The sequence below is a fragment of the Echinops telfairi genome, unplaced genomic scaffold, assembly GCF_000313985.2.
Source record: "Echinops telfairi isolate 266 unplaced genomic scaffold, ASM31398v2 ScPeMD7_19;HRSCAF=73, whole genome shotgun sequence".
Lineage (NCBI taxonomy): Eukaryota > Metazoa > Chordata > Mammalia > Afrosoricida > Tenrecidae > Echinops > Echinops telfairi.
This window is the reverse complement of record NW_022103916.1, coordinates 1,140,775-1,161,322: the sequence shown is the minus strand read 5'-3', so window position 1 is coordinate 1,161,322 and position 20,548 is coordinate 1,140,775. Positions and strand designations below refer to the sequence as shown.

General features: G+C 36.2%; 1 protein-coding gene across 1 annotated transcript in view; it reads right to left on the bottom strand.

Moving 5' to 3' along the window:
• Nucleotides 1–20,548, bottom strand: part of HUWE1 (HECT, UBA and WWE domain containing E3 ubiquitin protein ligase 1) — a 155,401-nt gene that overhangs the window by 98,047 nt on the left and 36,806 nt on the right. The window contains exons 7-17 of the mRNA XM_045288269.1: nt 19,930–20,082; nt 10,977–11,039; nt 8,366–8,443; nt 7,153–7,200; nt 7,000–7,068; nt 6,482–6,581; nt 4,298–4,398; nt 3,927–4,077; nt 3,670–3,797; nt 2,884–3,024; nt 2,578–2,683 (exon numbers count right to left, since the gene is read on the bottom strand). Coding sequence (XP_045144204.1) covers nt 2,578–2,683; nt 2,884–3,024; nt 3,670–3,797; nt 3,927–4,077; nt 4,298–4,398; nt 6,482–6,581; nt 7,000–7,068; nt 7,153–7,200; nt 8,366–8,443; nt 10,977–11,039; nt 19,930–20,082 — 1,138 coding nt within the window. The remainder of the gene's footprint in view (nt 1–2,577; nt 2,684–2,883; nt 3,025–3,669; nt 3,798–3,926; nt 4,078–4,297; nt 4,399–6,481; nt 6,582–6,999; nt 7,069–7,152; nt 7,201–8,365; nt 8,444–10,976; nt 11,040–19,929; nt 20,083–20,548) is intronic.

Below are 20,548 nucleotides of genomic sequence, written 5' to 3'. Positions count from 1 at the left end.
CATTCCCCATGATCATGTCCTACCAGGCCTCCCACACCCACCTCACCACCAATTTGGATCACTTGTTGTTCCTTTGTCCCTGGGTTTGTTAACACCACTCCCCCCTCCATGCCCGCCCCCCCGGAAGTGTCCGTCCCATTGTTTTCTCCTCCAGATTGTTCATCCAGCCTATCTTATTTAGATAGACCTGTGGAGATAATAACATGCACAAAAACAAGAAAGAGCAAAACCAAGCAACAATGTACAAAACAGCAACAAAAAAACCACTGACAAAGAACAAATTAAAACACAAGAAAGAAAACTTGTTAGTTCAAGTTTCATAGAAGAACCCCTATTAAAATGGAAAAATAGAAGATAATTAATTTCCAAGTATCATAGACTGGGATTGTCTGGAGCTTGAAAGGTTAGGTGAATCCCTGAAACTATTATCTTCATATAATTGTTAAGGCCATAAGTAAAACTATACACTAAAGTCTTAAAACCAAACAATTTAAGTAGTAAAGAAAGTCTACCTTAAGCTTATTTTATTTTAAAAATCATTGGGTCAAATATACAAAAAGATTAAAGATAGAAAATTCGGGACAGCGAGTTAACAGAGAAGGACTAAACTGGAAAAGGAAGGTATGAATGGTTATACCATTTGAATGTGATCAATGCCGGTGAATTATATACGTAGAAGTTGAATTCCTGCATGGTCCATATAGTCTCAACAACAAAAATGAAAAATTATCAAACAACAATCATATAAAATAATATACTATTTCTTGTCCACCAAACTGAAATCTTTTTAATTTGTTAATTTCACATATTACTGGTGGTAAAAGGCTAGCCATCAGATGCTAACATACATGTAAGAAACATTAAATGATGAATATAAAACAAACTCATATGAAAGGTTGTCTATGTAAGTCAAACAATATGTATGATCTCAACTTCCTCAATAAAAAAGTATATACTTACGTGAAAGTTTTAAAATATGGATTAAAAAGCCTACAAGAAACCACAAACAAGTAGTTGTGTGTTTATGTAATGTTGGAAACTAAGTAACTGGTATTTCAAATACCAACAAGGGAAACCCAAAGTGAACAGGTTTTCGCTGAGCTTCCAGACTACGAAGGAGCAATAGGCTGTACATTTCTGAAAATTGGCCATTGAAAACCTTATGAACAAGGACAGAACACTGTGAGATACAGAAAACGTCCTAATAACAAAACATTGTCGGATATAGTGGTTGAAGATCCAGCCCTCAGGTTGGAAGGCATTCAAAATATGACTGAGGAAAATTGCCTTCTTAAAATAGAGAAGATCATAATAATGAGAATGTAGTAAAGCCTTCGGGACTTTCATTTGCTGATGCATTGCTCCAGATCAATCTGTTATACAAGACCTCTTTAAAGTACTAATGGTCAGTGACATTTATTTACTTTTAGGAATAGGTGTGCCTGATCCAAGCTATGGCATTTTCCATTGTATGTGCAAGTTGCACACTGAATAAGGAACACCAAAGAATTGATTCATGAGAATTGTGGTGCTAGGAAACAATAATGAAAGTACCATGGAATGCCAGGAGAACCAACAAATCTACCTTTGAATAAACACACATAGAATGTGCTTTTTGGAAGCAAATATGGTAAAACCTCATCTCATATACTTAGGACATGTTATCAAGGAGACCTGCCTTCAGAAAAGGACATTATGCTTGGCAAAATAGATGGACAGTAAAAAAGAGGAAGCCCTCAAGGAGATAGATTGGCACAGGGCCTGCAAAAATAGGGTCTAAAACAACAATTTGTGAGGATAGTATAGGTCTGGGCACTATTTGATCAATATAACTCAAAACAGACTTGATGACACTTAACTATTCATCGCCATCAAGATGATTCCAACTCATAGGGACTGCATAGGATCAGGTAGAATTGATCCTGTGGGACGCTGAGACTAACGCTTTACAGGAATAGAAAAACCTCAAATTTCTCTCCTAACAGCTGGTGGTTTTGAACCTGCAGTTAGCAGCCCAATGCTAACTGGGGCTCCTACTACTACTTTATACACCTGAATAAAATATTTTTATACATCTGCAATAATGAGATAGTCATTTCTTACCAGTTACATTCTAGAATACTTTAAATCAGGATCAACCAGATCGATTATAATAAAAAAAAAAAAAGATTTCCTAGGGCCTACTTACAAACTCAAGCAATTATTTTTCAATAGTTCTTTAGCAAGCACTTCCTACATCCACAAGTTAGTATCCAGTGGAATTTACATTTCAATGGGAATAAGGTACTGAAGCAAAATTTTAAATATATATATAATTGATAAAAGACTGATGTTCTATGACCATCACCTTCCATCTTTTTCTCAACAATTTGAAACTTCCTTTTCTAATTATCTTTATGCACTTAAACACATACAATTGGAAATCATTTATGTAGAAAAATACTTTGATGCTGCTGTTGAAAATGTTTCCGTGCATTTAAAATTTTATGAAACAAAAATAGAATCAGGCTAACAGTAAAAACTCAATTCATGCAGACAGACACACAGAACATACAAATGACAACAACTGTTCATTACCATCCATATCAGTTTCCATTTCTTCTCCTTCTTGGATAGTACTAGGTCTCTGGATCTTCGGCTTGATCACAAATGGACATTCTTTTCGGCACAAGTCTACTTCATGCTAAAACCAAGCAAAAGGTAATGAGAAAATCTTGCATATATTCTATGTATTAAAACGTTATAAAAATGTAATAATGGAAGAAGAACCCAGATAGATTACAGAATTGGTTTCTAGATGTCCCTTTAGGGGTTCTTAGGATAATTCCTAGGCTCCCAGTGGGTATAAAGTGTATGAAATGTACTTTTTGTGTATACTACTACCTCAAGTCTATAAATGAAAATAGAAAGTCCACTATGGGATTGAAAAGCTGCCATGTCCAGGTTGGTGATGAGGTCAACCACTCTAACGGCTCTGGTAACAAATGTTATCTGGTCCTGTTCATCGCCAAGAAACTTTATGACCTGTTAGAGAAGGGAAAAGAGGAAAAAAACAATCAAATGAAGAGACACAAGCTGTAAATAATTCACTTTTGGAAACATGCAGTGTGGGGCCTTAGGAAGCATTGTATAAAGAACATGTGTTTGGCAACTGTTCTTAGTAAATGATAGTTTCATCACTTCAGAAACACAATTTGCTAACGGGTAATAGAGATGCCATTTGTTTCGCAGAATTAAATCATTTAACTATGTAGAGACCCAAAAGCTGGTGTGCAGTTTCCTGCATTGTATCACAATTTACAAAGTACCCTGACATAGATGAGGTGACGTCAAATGTTCATGGAGACAATCAATTATCTTATTAGTCCATTTTTCCAAGAGCTTTATGAAGCTCTCTGTATTTTCTCCAGGGTGATGATCAAAGTTATGACCGGATATCACAATGAATTAACTAGTAACTAATTCATAGTAATGGAGATAACAATTCCTAACAGTTATTAGTGACCTAACTATAAGGTTAATATTAGATCAATTAAACATAACTTGTTGATAATCTTTCTTATGCTACCCGTTCCTGGGGAACTATTCCAAACTTGCAACCCTACAGTCTCTTTCAATTGATTTCCCTACAAATGCATAAACAGATAAACAAGAAACCAAGTAGAGTACCTTTAATAAGGCTTCCATCATCCCACAGGATACTAAGGCTTCACCACCAGCATCATAGCTGGCTAGATGGTATAAAAAAGAGAAGAGAGCTGTAGCAAACTGGTGAGGGTATGGATCCATTGAAGGATCTGTAAGGGAAGTTGGCAGAGGGAGAGAAAGCACAAGCTCAAAATTTGTTATTAACAGGATGTTAAAGGCATAAAACCAAAAAAAAAAATTGATGCCCGCTTCTTGCCAATAACCACCATCAAACTTACCAATCATGGCCTGGATACAGTTTCGCACAAGTACAGGCAAAAATCCATGGTAGGAAGCAGTTCCAGTACAGTCAATAATACTGCTGAGTTTGGGAGTTCTCTCCAGGTGGACAATTGATGTTAATGTTCGTAATGAAGCAGCTTTAATCTCCTATGAAAACAGTAGATAAATATTCAAGGTGTCAAACAAGAAGTAGAGTGGCTAAGACTTCATCCTAAAATAAGTTTATTTTACTAGTAATTGCTTGGGAGTGATAAAGGTCAACTAGTGAGTATAACCTTGAAAGTCCAACAATGTTAATTTTTTAACAATACTTGAAAGGCTTCCCTTAAGTAAAAATCCTGATATACAGAGAATTAATAGTACCTACCATAAGTTGCTTATCTGTTATCTGAAGGACATCTACCAACTCCTCTATCAACCCGTTATACAAGATACTGTTTGCTGACTCCTGCAAGGCATTGGAATAAACTGCAAAAGGAGAAACAAACACTTTAAGCAAGAAGGCAGTGGTCAAGCCACTGCCCATGACAACCCTTTTGGTACCTACTGGTTCTGGGGAAGAATTCCCTACTAACCAGCATTGATGAACAAAGTCACTAGATTTAGTAAGATTTAATGAACTCTGGTGATGAGTCGAAGTAATCAACAAGCTAAAGATTCTCCTGTTAACAATATTGATGGTCTTAAACAGTGTTTCCCAAATTGGGAGATACTGCCCCTTTGACGGCAATGGATTAATCCAGAGGGGTGCAAAAGCAGATATTCAAACTATGTCTTGAATTCTTAGCCATATTATAAAAAGTTTTTAATTGCCAAGAGTACGCCAATTAATTACGCCCCCCCCCGAAAAAAATACTTAGGGAACCTACGATATTAAACAAGGATTTATGGAGATGTAAGTCAAAACGGGGAAAGATAAGTTAATTCTTAATAATTTCACTATTTTAAATAACTTGTCTATGCCTTGGACACAGGTGGGCATTTCAGTTTCTTCATGTTTTTGTTTTTCACTATACATATTTCTACAGTCGGTAGAATTAATGAACTAAATAAAAAATTTGTGTGATACTGAAGTATCACTTCAAAATCACTGTAATGCAAAAAAAAAAAATCACTGTAATGCAATTTCCTTGAATCTCACATAGCTAATATTGGACGGACATAGAAGTTACAAGTACATACAAAGCCAGACATTCTATTAGGTATGAATTTAAATATAGGAATAAGTGTTTCATAGATCAAAGTTTAAATGTTGTTTTTAAAAATTAATATGTAATGAGGGCTGTTAATAACAGTGTAGCAGCTGTCTTTTTATGTCTTCTAGATGCCTAGCCTGAGCTTTACAGATTTTCACTTACGCTTCATATAAGCCTATAAATTAAGGACTATGCCAATAAAAACAAGGAAACAGGCTAAAAGGGTAAATACATGGCTAATAAAACTTGCAAAAGTAGGGTGAGAGTCAAGCAATGATTTTAAAATGGTGTACTTTATTCTCTCAAACACAATCAAAGAAGCTAACATACAGAGCTCACTATTTCAAAATTATTTCCCCAAAAAGATGACAGGAGAAAAGGAGATGGCAAGAAGAGATTAGAGGTCAATGGGAGATGACAACTTGCAAACCCTTTTTTAGAAAGGCCAGAACCAAGATGAAATCCACGTGATATTTTAAAGAACATCATATCCTATTTCTGGTTGGTTCAACATTAAGGAGCTCCAAAGTAAATCCATGAAGAATACTAGGAATATTGGCAATTTTGCAATTTAATGTTAATGTTCTTAAGTGCTGTCATTAGGCAATTTCAACTCATAATGACGCGATGTGACAAAGCACAACTGCCTCAAACAGCTTTCTAGAATGTAACCTTTTAGAGCTTTTCCTTCCTTTTTTATTGTTATCAACTCCCCATTTCTCCCCCAACCTCCCACTTCCCAAGTCTAGTTACTGTCTACAGTTACCTACCCTGGATTTCATATCAAGAAAACCAAACAACCCCTCCCCTCCCCACAAAACCAGTAACAAAATAAAATAGAAAAACCTCTATCCAAAAGAAAGCAGAAAATAAAAATTAAAACAATTTAAAAATGGGTCAAAAAGCGGAACAAACAATGACACAATTTAACCTAACTATAATTTCTAATGCAAGATATTTCTCCTTATGAGTGGTTAGATGGCTCTGAACCACTCACCTTTTGGCAGCAACTGAGCACAAATTGCTGTGCTAACAGGGATCCTTTAGTTCAGTGGTTCTCAACCTTCCTAATGGCACGACTCTTTAATATAGTTCCTCATATTGTGGTGACCCCCCACCCCAACCATACAATTATTTTCGTTGCTACTTCATAACTGTAATTTTCCCACTGTTATGAATCGGGCGACGCCTGTGAAAGGGTCGCTCGACCCCCAAAGGGGTTGCGACCCAGATTGTGGACCACTGCTTTAGTTGGTACCTAAGTTGCCAACAAGGCTCATAACAAAGATTAATGCAGTTTAAAGGATATCAAATTTATATTGCCTGATCATTCTGTTATAGTGTTCTTCTCTTACCTAATATAGAAATTGCATGCAGTCTGGCCTGAACTGCTTGCAATCGCTTCCTGTGATTAGAAAATCCATGGGCCAGTCTTATGTGTGTAAATAACAACATCTGAAAAGAGGTAAAAACTTACATTAGGAAACAATTAAAAAAAGCAAATATTCTCATTAAGAGGTAACTTCTACATGTTGGGCTGGCTTGGGAAAATGTTTTACTGTTGTTATTTGCTAAGGTTTCAAGTAGAATTAGTTCCATTTTTATTGTTTTTCCTGCTTCATCCAGCAGACAAAAACAAAAAAGACCTAAGTAAACCTTTCCTCCTTTGATATCCAAAATGTTGAGAGAATTAACACCATTTGTTGGATTTGCATGGTGTGTCACCCTGTTTGTTTTCCTAAAATCCTAAGAATCTAGGTATTTATTAAGTATTGTCCTACTAAGAGATTGGAAAACTAGGGCTCAGGTGCCAAGGTCTGCATGCTTCACTGATCAATTGGAATAACCAGACTTAAATTAAGACATATAATACCTGCTTATCCTTAGGAATGCTGTACATTTTGGTAAGAGATTCCATGATTTCAGAAGGGCTTTCAGAAATCTACATTACAACAAAAAGCCAGTTAGGAAATAGAAAACTAGCCAAACATTACAAATTTAGCCAAATGTCAAAGATTTCTCTTACCTTGTCAAGTTGCTCTATGTGAATATAATGTAGTGTGTTACTAGTTGTCTGAAATTTTAAAAAAAGATAACCCGTTAACAGTCATTGAATACTCTAGCTTCCCCTGATGTACAACTACTAGACCCATCTGAAAATCAGGATGCCACCTTAAAGTGAAGTGTAATCAAATGCTCCTAAACTCAATAAAACTTTTAAAATCTCCAAAACTATTTATTTCATATGGGCATATCTTTCAAAACCAGCATCACCAAAATATAAAACATACGAGGGGGTACCCCAAAAAAACTGTGTTCAACATCACAACAGTTTCTGTGGCATTTTTCCTGAGTAGGAAACAAAATTTCACAGCCGCATACTGTTCTCTTAAATCAGCCACCACAAAAAACGAGGTTCAAGCAAAACTGCTTTTTCAAGGGAAAAAAAAATCACTCTGCCCAGAGAGAACCTTCCCAGGTGACGCCACTGAGTGCACTAACTCTAAGCGAGTTGCTTGATGCTCGCCTAGGAGGGGAAATGCAGACTAAGCAAGCTCTGCCCCACCCAGCAAGATTCCAGGTTTTTTTTTGGGTACCCCCTCATAGTCAGGCACATTTTGTAATATAGTCAAGCACATTTTATATCATTCCTTGTATATTTTCAATCCATCACTACTACGACCTTGATATTCATAGCAAAGAAATAAAATGGTTTCTCTATAAATACAGGTGAAAGCTGTTTTCAAAGAGCCATTAGCCTACAAAATGATGGTGATTTTATATAATAGTGGAAGAGAAAAGGAACTTATTTACCACATTAATTCTAAGCTAAATTGAATTTTGCTACTTCCCCAAATAATTTAACCAGTTAATTTAAATATATTGACTTTTTTATAAGCAAAAATCTTTGGTTCTTATACGTTATTATTTAGTCTTTAGCTAGAACAATCTGAGTCAGCCCTAACCAGAGTATCACATACATGGACAAGTTTTGCAATTAAGGCTGTAAAGAATTCACAAATCAAAGGAGTACCCCACCAAGGGTAGTATTCACTTGCGAGAGCCCCCAGCATATGCCAGGCCCAAACCTACTAGAGCTGGACACAGAAGGAACACTTGCTATTGAGAAGCTACTAGAGTGAGTAGCTTCTCAATAGCTAATTAAATAGGAGTCTTAAAAAATTCAAACCAAGTTATAGAATACAAACCCTGCCACAAGCCTGAAAAAGGCAACTCACCCTTTTCTCGATTTTGACCTCGGCTCCAGGGTCTGCATAGAACTCGAAGTGTAGTGTAGTTGCACTGGGTGGGTATTTCTGTATATAAAGCACATGAAAGAATCAGATATGGAGCCTTCAAGTTATTTTAGATGATGTAGGTGTCATAGAAAGCCATCACACCTGTGTCGATAGGATCAGCTATCAGGCATCAAAGAACAAAAAAAATCCTATCATTGTGAATGAGGGGAGTGTGGAGTGGAGACCCAAAGCCCATCTGTAGACAACTGGACATCCCCTTAAAGAAGGGTCACGAGGAGGAGACAAACCAGTTGGTGCAATGTAGCAATGATGAAACATACAACTTTCCTCTAGTTCTTTAATTCTTCTTCCCCCCACTATCATGATCCCAATTCTACCTTACAAATCTGGCTAGACCAGAGCATGTACATGGGTAGAGATAAGAGCTGGAAACATAAGAAATCCCTCAGCAACCATGATAGTAGTCATGCCAGGAGGGGAAGGGGAAGGTGGGGGAGAAAGGGCGAACTGATCACAATGATTACCTATAACCTCGTCCCTGGGGGAAGGACAACAGAAAAGTGGGTGAAGGGAGACATCTGACAGTGGAAGACATAAAAAAACCCATAATTTATAAAGGGTTTGTGAGGGAGGGAGGGTGGGAAAGGGAGGGTGAAAAATGAGGAGCTGATACCAAGCATTCAAGTAGAAAGCAAATGTTTTGAAAATGATGGCAACAAGTGTGCTTGACACAATGTATGTATGTATGGATTGTGATAAGAGTTGTAAGAGCCCCCAATAAAATGATTTAAAACAAACAATAAAGAGATTAAAAATTAGGCAGAATAAGGAAGGGGATGGGACCAGATATAAAGAAATACAAAAAGAAAAGCATGTAATTGAAAGGGGGAGCAGATGACAAGGTCTGCATATGGCCTCCTCCCTGGGGGACGGACAGCGGAGAAGTGGGTGAGGGAGACGTTGGATGGGGTAAGATATGATAAAATAATAATAATTTATACATTATCAGGGGGTTCAGGGGGAGCAGGGAGGGAGGGGAAAAAATGAGCTGACACCAAGGGCTCAAGTGGAAAGCGGGTCTTGTGAGAATGATGAAGTCAACATATGTACTAATGTGCTGGATACAAATGACGTATGTACAAATTGTGATGAGCTGTATAAGCCCCTAATAAAATGATTATGCAAAAAAATGGTAAGAGCACTCAATAAAATGATCAAAAAAATAATAGTCAAATTTTCACTTGAATTTGACATAAAGGCAGGTGTGATGAATACGAAACCATTATTTCTCCTAGATACCAACAATAGCTCTCAAATTACTTTGTTGCCTTACTCTTAACACTTACAGTGCATTTTGTATTTAATAATTTCTGCTTTACTTGAAATCCTTCAATGGCATCACATTGCATCTAGAAGAAAATATAAATTTGACCCACAGAATCCTAAACAATCTGAGCTTTGTAAATTTCCTAGACTTTGTGCCATGCTGCCCTCCACACAGAACACTTTAGCCGTAAACTTCATCAAATAAAAATCATATCTAGATAGTTACTTAAGAGATCCAACATTTTAATAAACATTGGAAGGATCATTCTTGTGTACACGTATTGTTAAGTCTAATATAGCAAAATAAAGTGGTTGAAATTCTCTATTCGAATAAAAAGTAAACAAAGCAAAACAAGAAAAAGAAAAAAAGAAAAGCACACAGGACACTAAGTTCTCAATTACCCCTCCATGAAGCCATTACCACATCATGCTATACTGTTCGGCACGCCAATAATTCTAGTGGAAGAATGCATATGGGCATACTTTCTGGGATCTCTTATTTACCTTCAAACTTATTCAATAGATGCAATTCCCTACCAAAGAGTTGGGTTGATTAAGATGGTAAGTAAAGCACATAGACTGATTTTCTGAGATTCTTCATCTACCATTGATGGCTGACCTACTTATTGACTGTTACCTAGGGTGTGTTACATCTTAATGGAGCTCAGGCTCATCAAATGCACTCCATCTAGCACAGCGGTTCTCAACCTGTGGGTTGCGACCCCTTTGGTGTGTGTGTGTGTGGAACGACCCTTTCACAGGGGTTGCCTAAGACCATTGGAAAACACATATTTTCGATGGTCTTAGGAACCGAGACACCGCTCCTCTATCCATGTCCAGCCAGGTCAACCCACATACAGATACGCCCACATACGAGTACATGGTGTGAAGACTGTTACCCATGCTACACCATGCTTCAAGACATTTCACTGATTTGTAATTAGAAATATTTCACAATATAGAATTACATGTTGTTCTGTGATTAATCACTATGCTTTAATTATGTACAATGAAAATATACCCTGCATATCAGATATTTGCATTATGATTCATAACTAGCAAAATTAGTTATGAAGTAGCAACGAAAATAATTTTATGGTTGGGGATCACCATAACATGAGCAACTCCAATAATGGGTCGTGGCATTAGGAAGGTTAAGAACCACTGATCTAGCATATGTCCTTTATAAACTAAGGCTCAGGAAGACTGTAGATCTGTAGTGTCTAGATCTGCTAAGACACTCATAAGCCAATGAGTTACTTACCATCATATGCAAGTCTCTGCAACATTCTGCAAGTCCAAAACCATTCTCTTTTCCACCCCAGCTCTTGGAAAAGGAAAAAGAAAATGTTAAGACAGGGTTAATGGTAACCTTGTGCACAATATTGACTTAACGTATATACTCGTGTATAAGCTGAGGTTTTCAGCACATTTTAAATGCAGTTTTTGTTGTAAAATTAGGTGCCTTGGCTGATATTTGGGTCGGCTTATACTCGAGTATACATGGTAATGGGTGGATATCTAAAGAACAGAGTTAAAGACTCGTGGAGTAAATAAAGTCATATAGTAGTATCTCCCCCAAAGGCATAAAATTATGAGCTAAGCCATATAACTATGAATACATTGTTTACATTGTCAGCATATTCAAAAAAATCTGTGGTATTTCACAGCTTTACTACAAAATATCTTGCTTTGTGCTTTCACAATGCAATTATTTTAAAATAAATACAACAGTATAACCAATCATCCAATATAAGGGAACAAATACATGGACTTATAATTCAAGCAAAAATGGTCTGTCCACAAAGGTGGTTTCTCCAATGACCCAAATTTCACTTCCCTGGGAAGATGCTGTAAGGAGGCTTTAAAAAAAAATCATGAAAAGTGTAATGAAAAGAAATTGAACTTTCCCACAAGATTTTCCAAGCACCCTCAAAATAAGGTCGTATACAAACAACTGTCACTCATTGATTTCCACATGCCTGAAGATATGCTTGTCGACATTTTAGTATCCCTCAACAGCTGTTAATTACTGATGTTCTGACGTTCTTATTCCACAAGTTGGAATCACGTACTCACTGTAGCCCCTCTTTTTGACATAATCTGGGTTGCAAAGCAAATTGTCTTATTAGTACTGTAACTTGGCACAACAAAGTCTAATCCCCTGTCAACAAGTACTAGTCATATGTACAAAATGTCCACTTTTCAACAAAAAATTGAGGCATGCAAAATAACAAGAAAACAGCTATTACTTGGTATGTATAGGTTCCCAATTTGCATAACATATGCACATCATTTCTACACACTAATTCACCAAAAACCAATTTCACTTTGATAGTCTATTCCAGCTGATAAGTAGAAAGCCTCATCTTTCTCCTATGGAGCGGTTGGTAGTTTTGAACTGCTGACCAAGCAGTTGAAGGACCAAGGCATAAACTACTTCACCATCAGTGGTGAAATCACTTCTAGATAAAATAATAATGTCGAATACAATACAAAGAGGACTTTACTAGTCTGCTTAGTCTTTTGACCACTTAATTGCACCCCTCCCACCCCTGCGCCAGGTCAGTCTGTAGTTGGTTAAGTTTGTAGATGGGAGAATTAACAGTATGGACCATATACAAGAAAGAAGAAATGAACAGAAACAGTTCCTGAGGATCTCAACAAAGTGGATTTATTAAACAAAGACTTTAAACTTAACATTTTTATCATAAACATGTTCAAAGACTTAAGCGAGAGGAAAAATACTGAACAAAGACTAATAAATCTGAGAAACATCATGTAAAACCTATATACATATTCCAGAAGTTTCTAGACATTATGAAAGTCCCAGGAAGCAGCAAAGGGGCAGAATGACTACTCAATAAAGAAATAATAGGGGGGAAAATTCCAAAATACAAGATATGAGCCTACACTTTCAAGATCAATGAGCTCTAGAGAGAATAAAGGATTATCTACCATAAGACATTTATGCTCAAACTATTGAAAGGAAAAACAAAACAAAGTATCAATTTTTCTATTTCTGACAAAAACTATTCTTAAAAAAATTAAGGAGAAAACAATGTATTCTCAGAAAAAAAAGGTGAGTTCATTACTTACTCTACAAGAAACTGAGAGCCCATCAGGATGAAATTAACATTAGAAAGTAACTCACAACCTCGCAAAGAAATAAACTACACAATGAAATTACAAAAATAGAAAAACTAGTACTAATTAACTTTGTTAACTTCTTGCCCATGTTTTCAAAGACAAATACATAAAATAACAACTATAAATCTATGTTGATGGGCACACATTGTATGCAAATATAATTTGTGGCAATAACATATGGACTGGAACTATGGAAGAACAAAGTTTTTATACATTATTGAAAAGAAATTATTAGCTTAAACAAGTAGTTAGGTATTACTATATTACTTGTGGTTCTCAGGGCAAACACCAAGAAAACAACCCAACAAAAGATAAATAGAAGACGTTAGTAACAAAAAACCAATTACACATAATAGATACACACAACCCAAACTCACTAGAGACCTTGTAAGACAGGGCAGAACTACCTCTGTGATTGTCAGAGACTAACCATTTATAGGAGTAGAAAATCCTATTTTATTTGCCCCATCGGAGCAGCTGGTGGTTTTGAACTGCAGACCTTGCAGATCAAAGTTTGTGTAACTACTACGCCACCAGGGCTCCTGATACCCGAGGGGGCTTTCAAAATGGTAATTCTTTGTGTAGCAAAGTTTAGTTATCCATTTCTTTCCATCTTGTTACTGTAAACAGTACTATGATGAGCAACAGTGTGAGTGTATCTCTGATCTGTTATAGCTTATATACCCAGCTAGGACATAGAATTTCTATTCCCAGTTAAGGTAGTGCACATTTTTACAGCTCAATCAGCCGTGCATAAGGGTTTCGATCTCTCCACACCCATTGTCATTATTTGTTATTTTCTGTTTTTTTAAACTTCCCTGTCAATTCTCAGTTTAGAGTGGTATCTCATTAGTGTTTTGAATTGCATCTCAGGTAGTTGTGACTGTGAGCCTTTCATGTTTGTTGGTTGCCTGGATGTCTTTGGTGAACTCGCTGTGCTATCTATTTTTAAACTGAATTCTTTATCCTTTTCGTGCTGATATTGTAATTTTCTACAGAGATTAGATCAGCGGTTCTCAACCCGTGGGTCACGACCCATTTGGGGGAGTTGAACAATCCTTTCACAGGGTGTCGCCCAATTCATAAGTGGCAAAATTATAGTTATGAAGTAGCAACGAAGATAATTTTATGATTTATAATACACAGGAACTGTATTAAAGGGTCCCAGCATTAGGAAGATTGAGAACCACTGGATCAGATCCTTGTATATTTTATCAACTGTCAGTTCTCCCCACCCATTTTTTTTACTCCTTTAATGCACATTAGTGTGCATTTTTAAATAAAGTTCCAGTAATGTGTTTTGTCTTATACTTTTTTGTTTTTTTGTTATGTTTTGTAATATGCTTAGGGTCCTTACATTTGTGCCTATTTTCTCATTTGATGATTTTTAAGTCCTCTAATTTGTTTAAATGTTTAAACCCATCCTGAATTCATTTTTGTATATAGGGCAAGGTATGGGCGCTGTTTCATTCTTCTGGAAATGCAAACCCAATTTTGTCAGTGACTTTTGTTGAAGTGACTGGGTTTTTTGGGGGGCATTTTGTTGTCTGCAGGTAGATGGATTTGTGTTCTCTAATGACCCTTCCTTTGTGGCCTAATATACGGTCTAGACAATGTCCCATGTATACTAGAAAATAATATATATTGTACTTTTGTTCAGTGGAGTGTTCTGTATACTTCTTGGTGGCCAAGTTGATTATGTTTACATCTTTGTTCTTAAGTATCCTACTATTGCAGTGGTCTTGTCTATAACTTTCTTCGACTCTTTAATACGTAGTTGGATACTTTCAAGGTCTGTCATAGGGTTCACACGTTTCTTCTTACAGTCGCATTCTTCAATACTTTTGTATTGCCCTTCGTCTTTGGTAATGGATTTGGTCTCAATGTCTATTCTAGCATAAATTAATATTACCACTCTTGTTTCCTAACTTCAACAGTTTTAGTGGAATACAATTCACACAATCAAAAGTTCAATCATATCGAGCTATATATAATCACAATCCATTTTAAACCATTTTCTTCATTATTGTACTCAGTTATTAGATCCCACTTTTTAAATATTCTTATTACACTGGTGTATTTTTTCCATTCCTTGGTATTTAGTCAATTTTTGTCTTTGTGCATACATAAGGTGCTTTTTTAAGGCAGTATGCTATCTCTTGATTAATGCATCTCATCAATTTACATTCAGTATCCTCATTCATATATGTGGATGTGTTAATTTAAAAAAATGGTATTAATAGTTTCTTTGTTCATCATAAATTTCTGAGCCAAGCTCCTTCTACTTTTAGACTGTCTTTTTTTGCAGATTTTAAAAAACATGTGGGGAACAGAAGGATTTCTCTTAAGTTGTCTCCCCAAAATATATACCAGACTTAGCTGCTTAAGCGTGACTGTACAATAGGCAGCGAAAGTAGGTCAGAGGTTTTTCTCCCTAACATTGGCCATTTGTGGTGGCTAGATTATTAGTCTGACTCACCCTGAATAAGACCCACTCCCTTCTGATAAGGATAATGGTGGTCTATTCACTTGCAAGAGAGGGCAAACCCGCCCAAGGGTGACCAAGGTTAGTTAGCCATTATCAGCTGTCTAGATCAAGCAGACACCACTGCCTATTCCACAACCAATGTGGGCACACCCCTGGGTGATTCCCCTCCTATTGATTGTATTGCCTATGTTAATATCCCTCCTTGGTGACTCAGGTTATTGTCCACTATCAGGGTACTTGCATGCCTCCCAGAATAGTAATTGTCTGTTTTATTATGTGAGACATTAGAGTGATCAAACTTGTTCTAGAATGAATTGTATTGCCCCTTTCTGTGATGTATGACTCTATGATGCGTGGTTAGCAATAAATAATGAGGCTCCCTGGTTCTCTCCAGGGTGGCTGGCCAGAGGGGGGCTGGCCGAGGGTGGCGGGAGAAGGTGACTAAGGAAGATGAAGCAGCGGCTTCTTCTCTGATGGCTAAGCCCCCTCCACGAGGACCATCAAGCCTAGTTGAGGTGAGCAATGTTGCTATGTATCATGCCTGACTGTATTATTGTATTATCTCTCATGCTCTCGATGACTTTAATATAATACTTATATATCTCAACTGTACAATTGTGCATTACTGAACCCAGAAGTAGTATTACTGAACTCGTAGGAGTAGCAGCGGGTGGGGGCGGGCCCCACACCCTCCCACAGCGTCAATCATTTATTTTTTTAATTTAATACTACAAAAACAAATTGATATTTTGATGTCTTTCCATTTGTTTTGAGGTTATCTTACTTTTTCCAAGATTTATGAGGCACTTTTCTTATCCTTACTTACTAAACACCTAGCACATACCTGACATTTTAAGGTTCATAAATGCTACCTTTAATCTTCAAATCCCTGTTATAATACCAAAACATTAAGTACATAATAAGAAAAACTAAAAAACACTGCTACCCCAAATCACAGAAACCATCATTAAGCAAAAATATAAAATGTGAACCTATTGTCTCTAACATATCCTACACCTAGGTCTACCGGGATGACTTAGAAAGTTACTAGAAAAACTCCATTAATTTTTTGAAGTCCCTCATATACATTTCTGAATCTGGTGCTTCTATCACTCTAAATCTTTCCTGAAGAATTCCGTGCTCTTCAATTTAAACCACATCAAAATGACAGTTTTGGCATTCTTGACAGATTTTTGTTTTCTTTGTTGCTGCAACAAAAAAGTATTAAAGGGGAAAATAAAGGCTACAGGGTGACTGAGATAGGACTTAAAAAAATCATTTTCTTGGGGACTCTTACAGCTCTTATAACACTGCATACATCAATTGTATGAAGCATATTTGTACATATGTTGCCATTATCATTTCCAAAACATTTTCCACTTGAGCTCTTGGTATAAACTCTCTCCCACTCATGAGTCCTTGATCAATTATAGTTATTATTATTTTGTATCTTACACTGTCCGTTGTCTCCATCACCCATATTACTGTTATTCATCCCCCCTGGTGGCAGGGATGGGCTATATATCCAACCTTGTGAAATAAGACTTCTTAAAGAAATTCTCATAGGACAGCCTTTTCTACCCACAAACTATGAGCAGATACATTGTCATGATGGAAAATAATTTCTCAATACAGTCTTTTTTCTCACTGATTTACTTTTCATTTTCTCAAAATTTCTTCCCAAAGAAGTCCTATGTCCTTTAAGAAAATCTATCAAGATTTAACTTTTTGGAATAAAAAAACAAAACAAAAACCTGTTGCCAAGTTCACTGTCTTGAATTAAACTGGTCCAGTAATATCCCTCAGAAAGCACTCCTTTAATTGGATCCTTTTGTGAAGGCACCCTATGGTGAATTTTGTCTGTAGCCAACCATTAATCACAGAGCACAAAAGATGAAAGTACAGTGGCTCAGACTGCCAAACAGGCCTAGTTGCTGTGAGTTTGATAATGCCTTGGGATGCTTAATAATTCAGAGAGAGAAGAGATACTTACAATTAATGATTTATTACACACAGCATGTCATTTATCCACCACATCATAGTTTTATTGCCCTAAAAATGCCCTGGGCCTCCCTCTATTGTTTCTCCCTTCCTCTGACTTCCTGCCACACATCAAGCTCTATAGTTTTGCCGTTTCCAGATTGTTATAGGAATCATAGTGTGTTATGGTAACTTTTTCAAAAAGTAATAACCATTTGAGCTGCATCTTTTTGGGCGGGGGGGGGGGGGGTAAAGGGGAGCAGCTTTTCACGGGTAGCCACATCATTTCTTTTTTATTGATATACATACTTCACTGGATGGACATCGCACAATTTTATTACACTCCCTTAGTCCCAGACATTTTGGGCTGTTTTTCATGCTCTTTTACACATTTTTCTAATGGGTTACTTCTGCACCACCTTCATGCTCTTTAATAATGCATGAATGAGCCCATGGTTGTGGCTATTAATGTCATCTATCTCACAGAGAACTTGCCTTCATTTTGCTGATCCTCTACAAAACATGAAAAACTTACTAGGAAGTATTCTTTCCCAATGACATGTCTAAAACAAGCAAGTCTTGCTACCCTTGCTTTTAATGAGTATCTCAGTTTATGTTTCTAAGTCAGTTCTTTCATCTGGTAGTCCAGTTTATCCGACCATACAATTCATAGGTATGAATTCATGTCTTCTTTTTCTTGGATAGATTTTTATTATTTAAACATTTTTAATAAATCATTTTATTGGGGACTCTTACAACAATCCCTACATAAATTGTATCAAGGATATTTGTATATATGTTGCCACCATGTCCAAAACATTTTTCTACTTGAGTCCTTGGTAACAGCTCTTTTCCCCACTCCCAATGTGTGCTTCTTTTTCCAGTCAAGCTTTTAATTGCCTATGAGGTGGTTGAAAAGATCATGATTTCAAACAGGCACCCCAGTCAAAGTAACATCTTTCTTTTAACACTTTTTATTGTGATGATGTTCCATTTCTTTATGCTGAAGTGTAATTCACAAAGAAGGTTTTAGTCCTTTAACATCATCAGTAAATTATTATACTGTGAGTGGTATTCCTTTAATTGTTCCCTTGTGTACACTGCAAATATTTTCCAGTATAGTTTAAGTGGCCTCCCAGTTAATTTAAGAATCCCTTTTCCATATAAGATTATGTGAACTGAAGAAAAGGTCAAAATGTTTTATCTTTCAAAGAAGAAATTATTCTAAAAGCATTTATTTATAAGACCCTCCTTTCCTCAGAAATTGAGGCTCAACATGAGGCTATTTAATTCAGATACATTAGTGTATTCCTTTGTCAATTACAAACAACTCCTAAATTACCATGGCTATATATTTTGTCATCTGGTACAAAATGCATTCTCACTCATTAGCAATAATTTCTTAGGTACTGTGTTACATTTTCACTGTCCAATTTATACACTTAACAGACACTTCACTAATGCTATCTAACTTGCTACATCCCACCCTCAAAGTATCCTGAATAATATAATGTTATAGGCACTCTTTTGCTGTCACCAGACACTAGTAGTATAGTTAAACACTTGTATTTCTCCTCAAGTCAACTTGTCAGTTGTACATATAATTATGTAATTTAAATACTGTGTAAACCAAGACAACTAAAAAAAGGAATTATCATTTTATTAAAAACTCATCTGAATATTCTATAAACACTAAAAACCAAGCTGATAAAATAAAAATGTATCGAATTAGGGAAAACACATTATGGGGTAAATTACAAAACTTAAAGTTCTGCATTTAGCTTCCTTTATAAGTACCCTTAGGAACCCTGGTAGTGCAGTGGTCATTAAAAAGTCAGGAAAGAAAGAAATTATTTGAGTGGGTGTCAGAAGAGACTCTAAAATTTGCTCTTAACAATAGAGTAGCTAACACATGTGGAAGAAATGATGAAGTCAAAGAGCTGAACAGAAAATTTCCAAGACAATGCCAAATATTACAATGAAATGAACAAAGACCTAGTGTTAGAAAAACCAAACAAGACCAAGTTCAGCATATTTTAAACTGGAAGAATTCAAGGAAAAAAAATCGGAGCCTCGAGTAGCAAAATACTGAATAATCCAGGAAGCATTAAAAGAAGATGGAAAGAATACAGTCCATGTACCAAAAAGTACACAACATTATATTTCATGAGGTAGCATGTAACCAAGAACGAATGGTCCTAAAGGAAGAAGTTTAAGCTACCTTGACTACTTGTACATACAATCTATATACATTTCCTAGCTTCCAAGTCATTTACTAGGTATTTCATTAATGTGCTCAATTTCATAAAATGCCTTCGAAGCAAATATTATGTACCCCACGCCTCCTTTTAAACTGTTACATGGGGATTCAATGCATGAGAAAAAGGACAAAGAATGGAATCAAGAAATAGGGAGGAAGTGAGATAAATGATGACACATTGAGGGGCTTGCAACATATACATTGAAAAAGTCACCAAATTCAATTAGACCAATTAGCTTAGGAATTTCAGTCCATCTTGACAGTGTGTGAGAAACATCAATCAAAAGGAACTACAGGCTTGATTTTTTTGTGCTCTTTCACTCCTCAATCATGACTCACCTCTGCCAAATGTTGCAACCGGGTTAGCAGTGGGGTTCTCTTGTCAGATCCAAGGCGTGTGATATAATTTGATCTTTTGCTGAATACATACAGAAGGTTAAGTACAGCCAGAACCACTTGCATATCAGAGGAAGCCAATAAAGTTGTCAAATGCTACAGAACAAGAAAAGACAAGTTTGTAGTATCAGGCACACTTGGTTTTGAAAACTTACTTATAAGCCAAGGGTTTATTATGATCTTACAGCCCGTCAGACTGTCTAATAGAAGAAATGTTAACAGCAGTTAAAAATTACATAGAAAGAAACTGATAACAAAAGAGAAATGTGATAAGACAACTGTGGAGCTCAAGAATTAAGAAATGTTAAGGCGTCTTTTAGTCTGTAAAGAATGGGAAGTAACATTAATTTTAAGCTCTTTTCAATGTCCTTCATGACAAATATAAAATTGGAACTCACTAAAACACAGGTTCTTTTTGATATAGTCAAAATATCAATAGCTATTATCCGTTCTGTATATATAACTAGTATAGTATGTGCTTAAAAATTACCTGAGAGTGATTATGTTTGGTACGCTAATACAATGAAAATTTACAAATATATTGAAGTACTCAAGTCAGGGT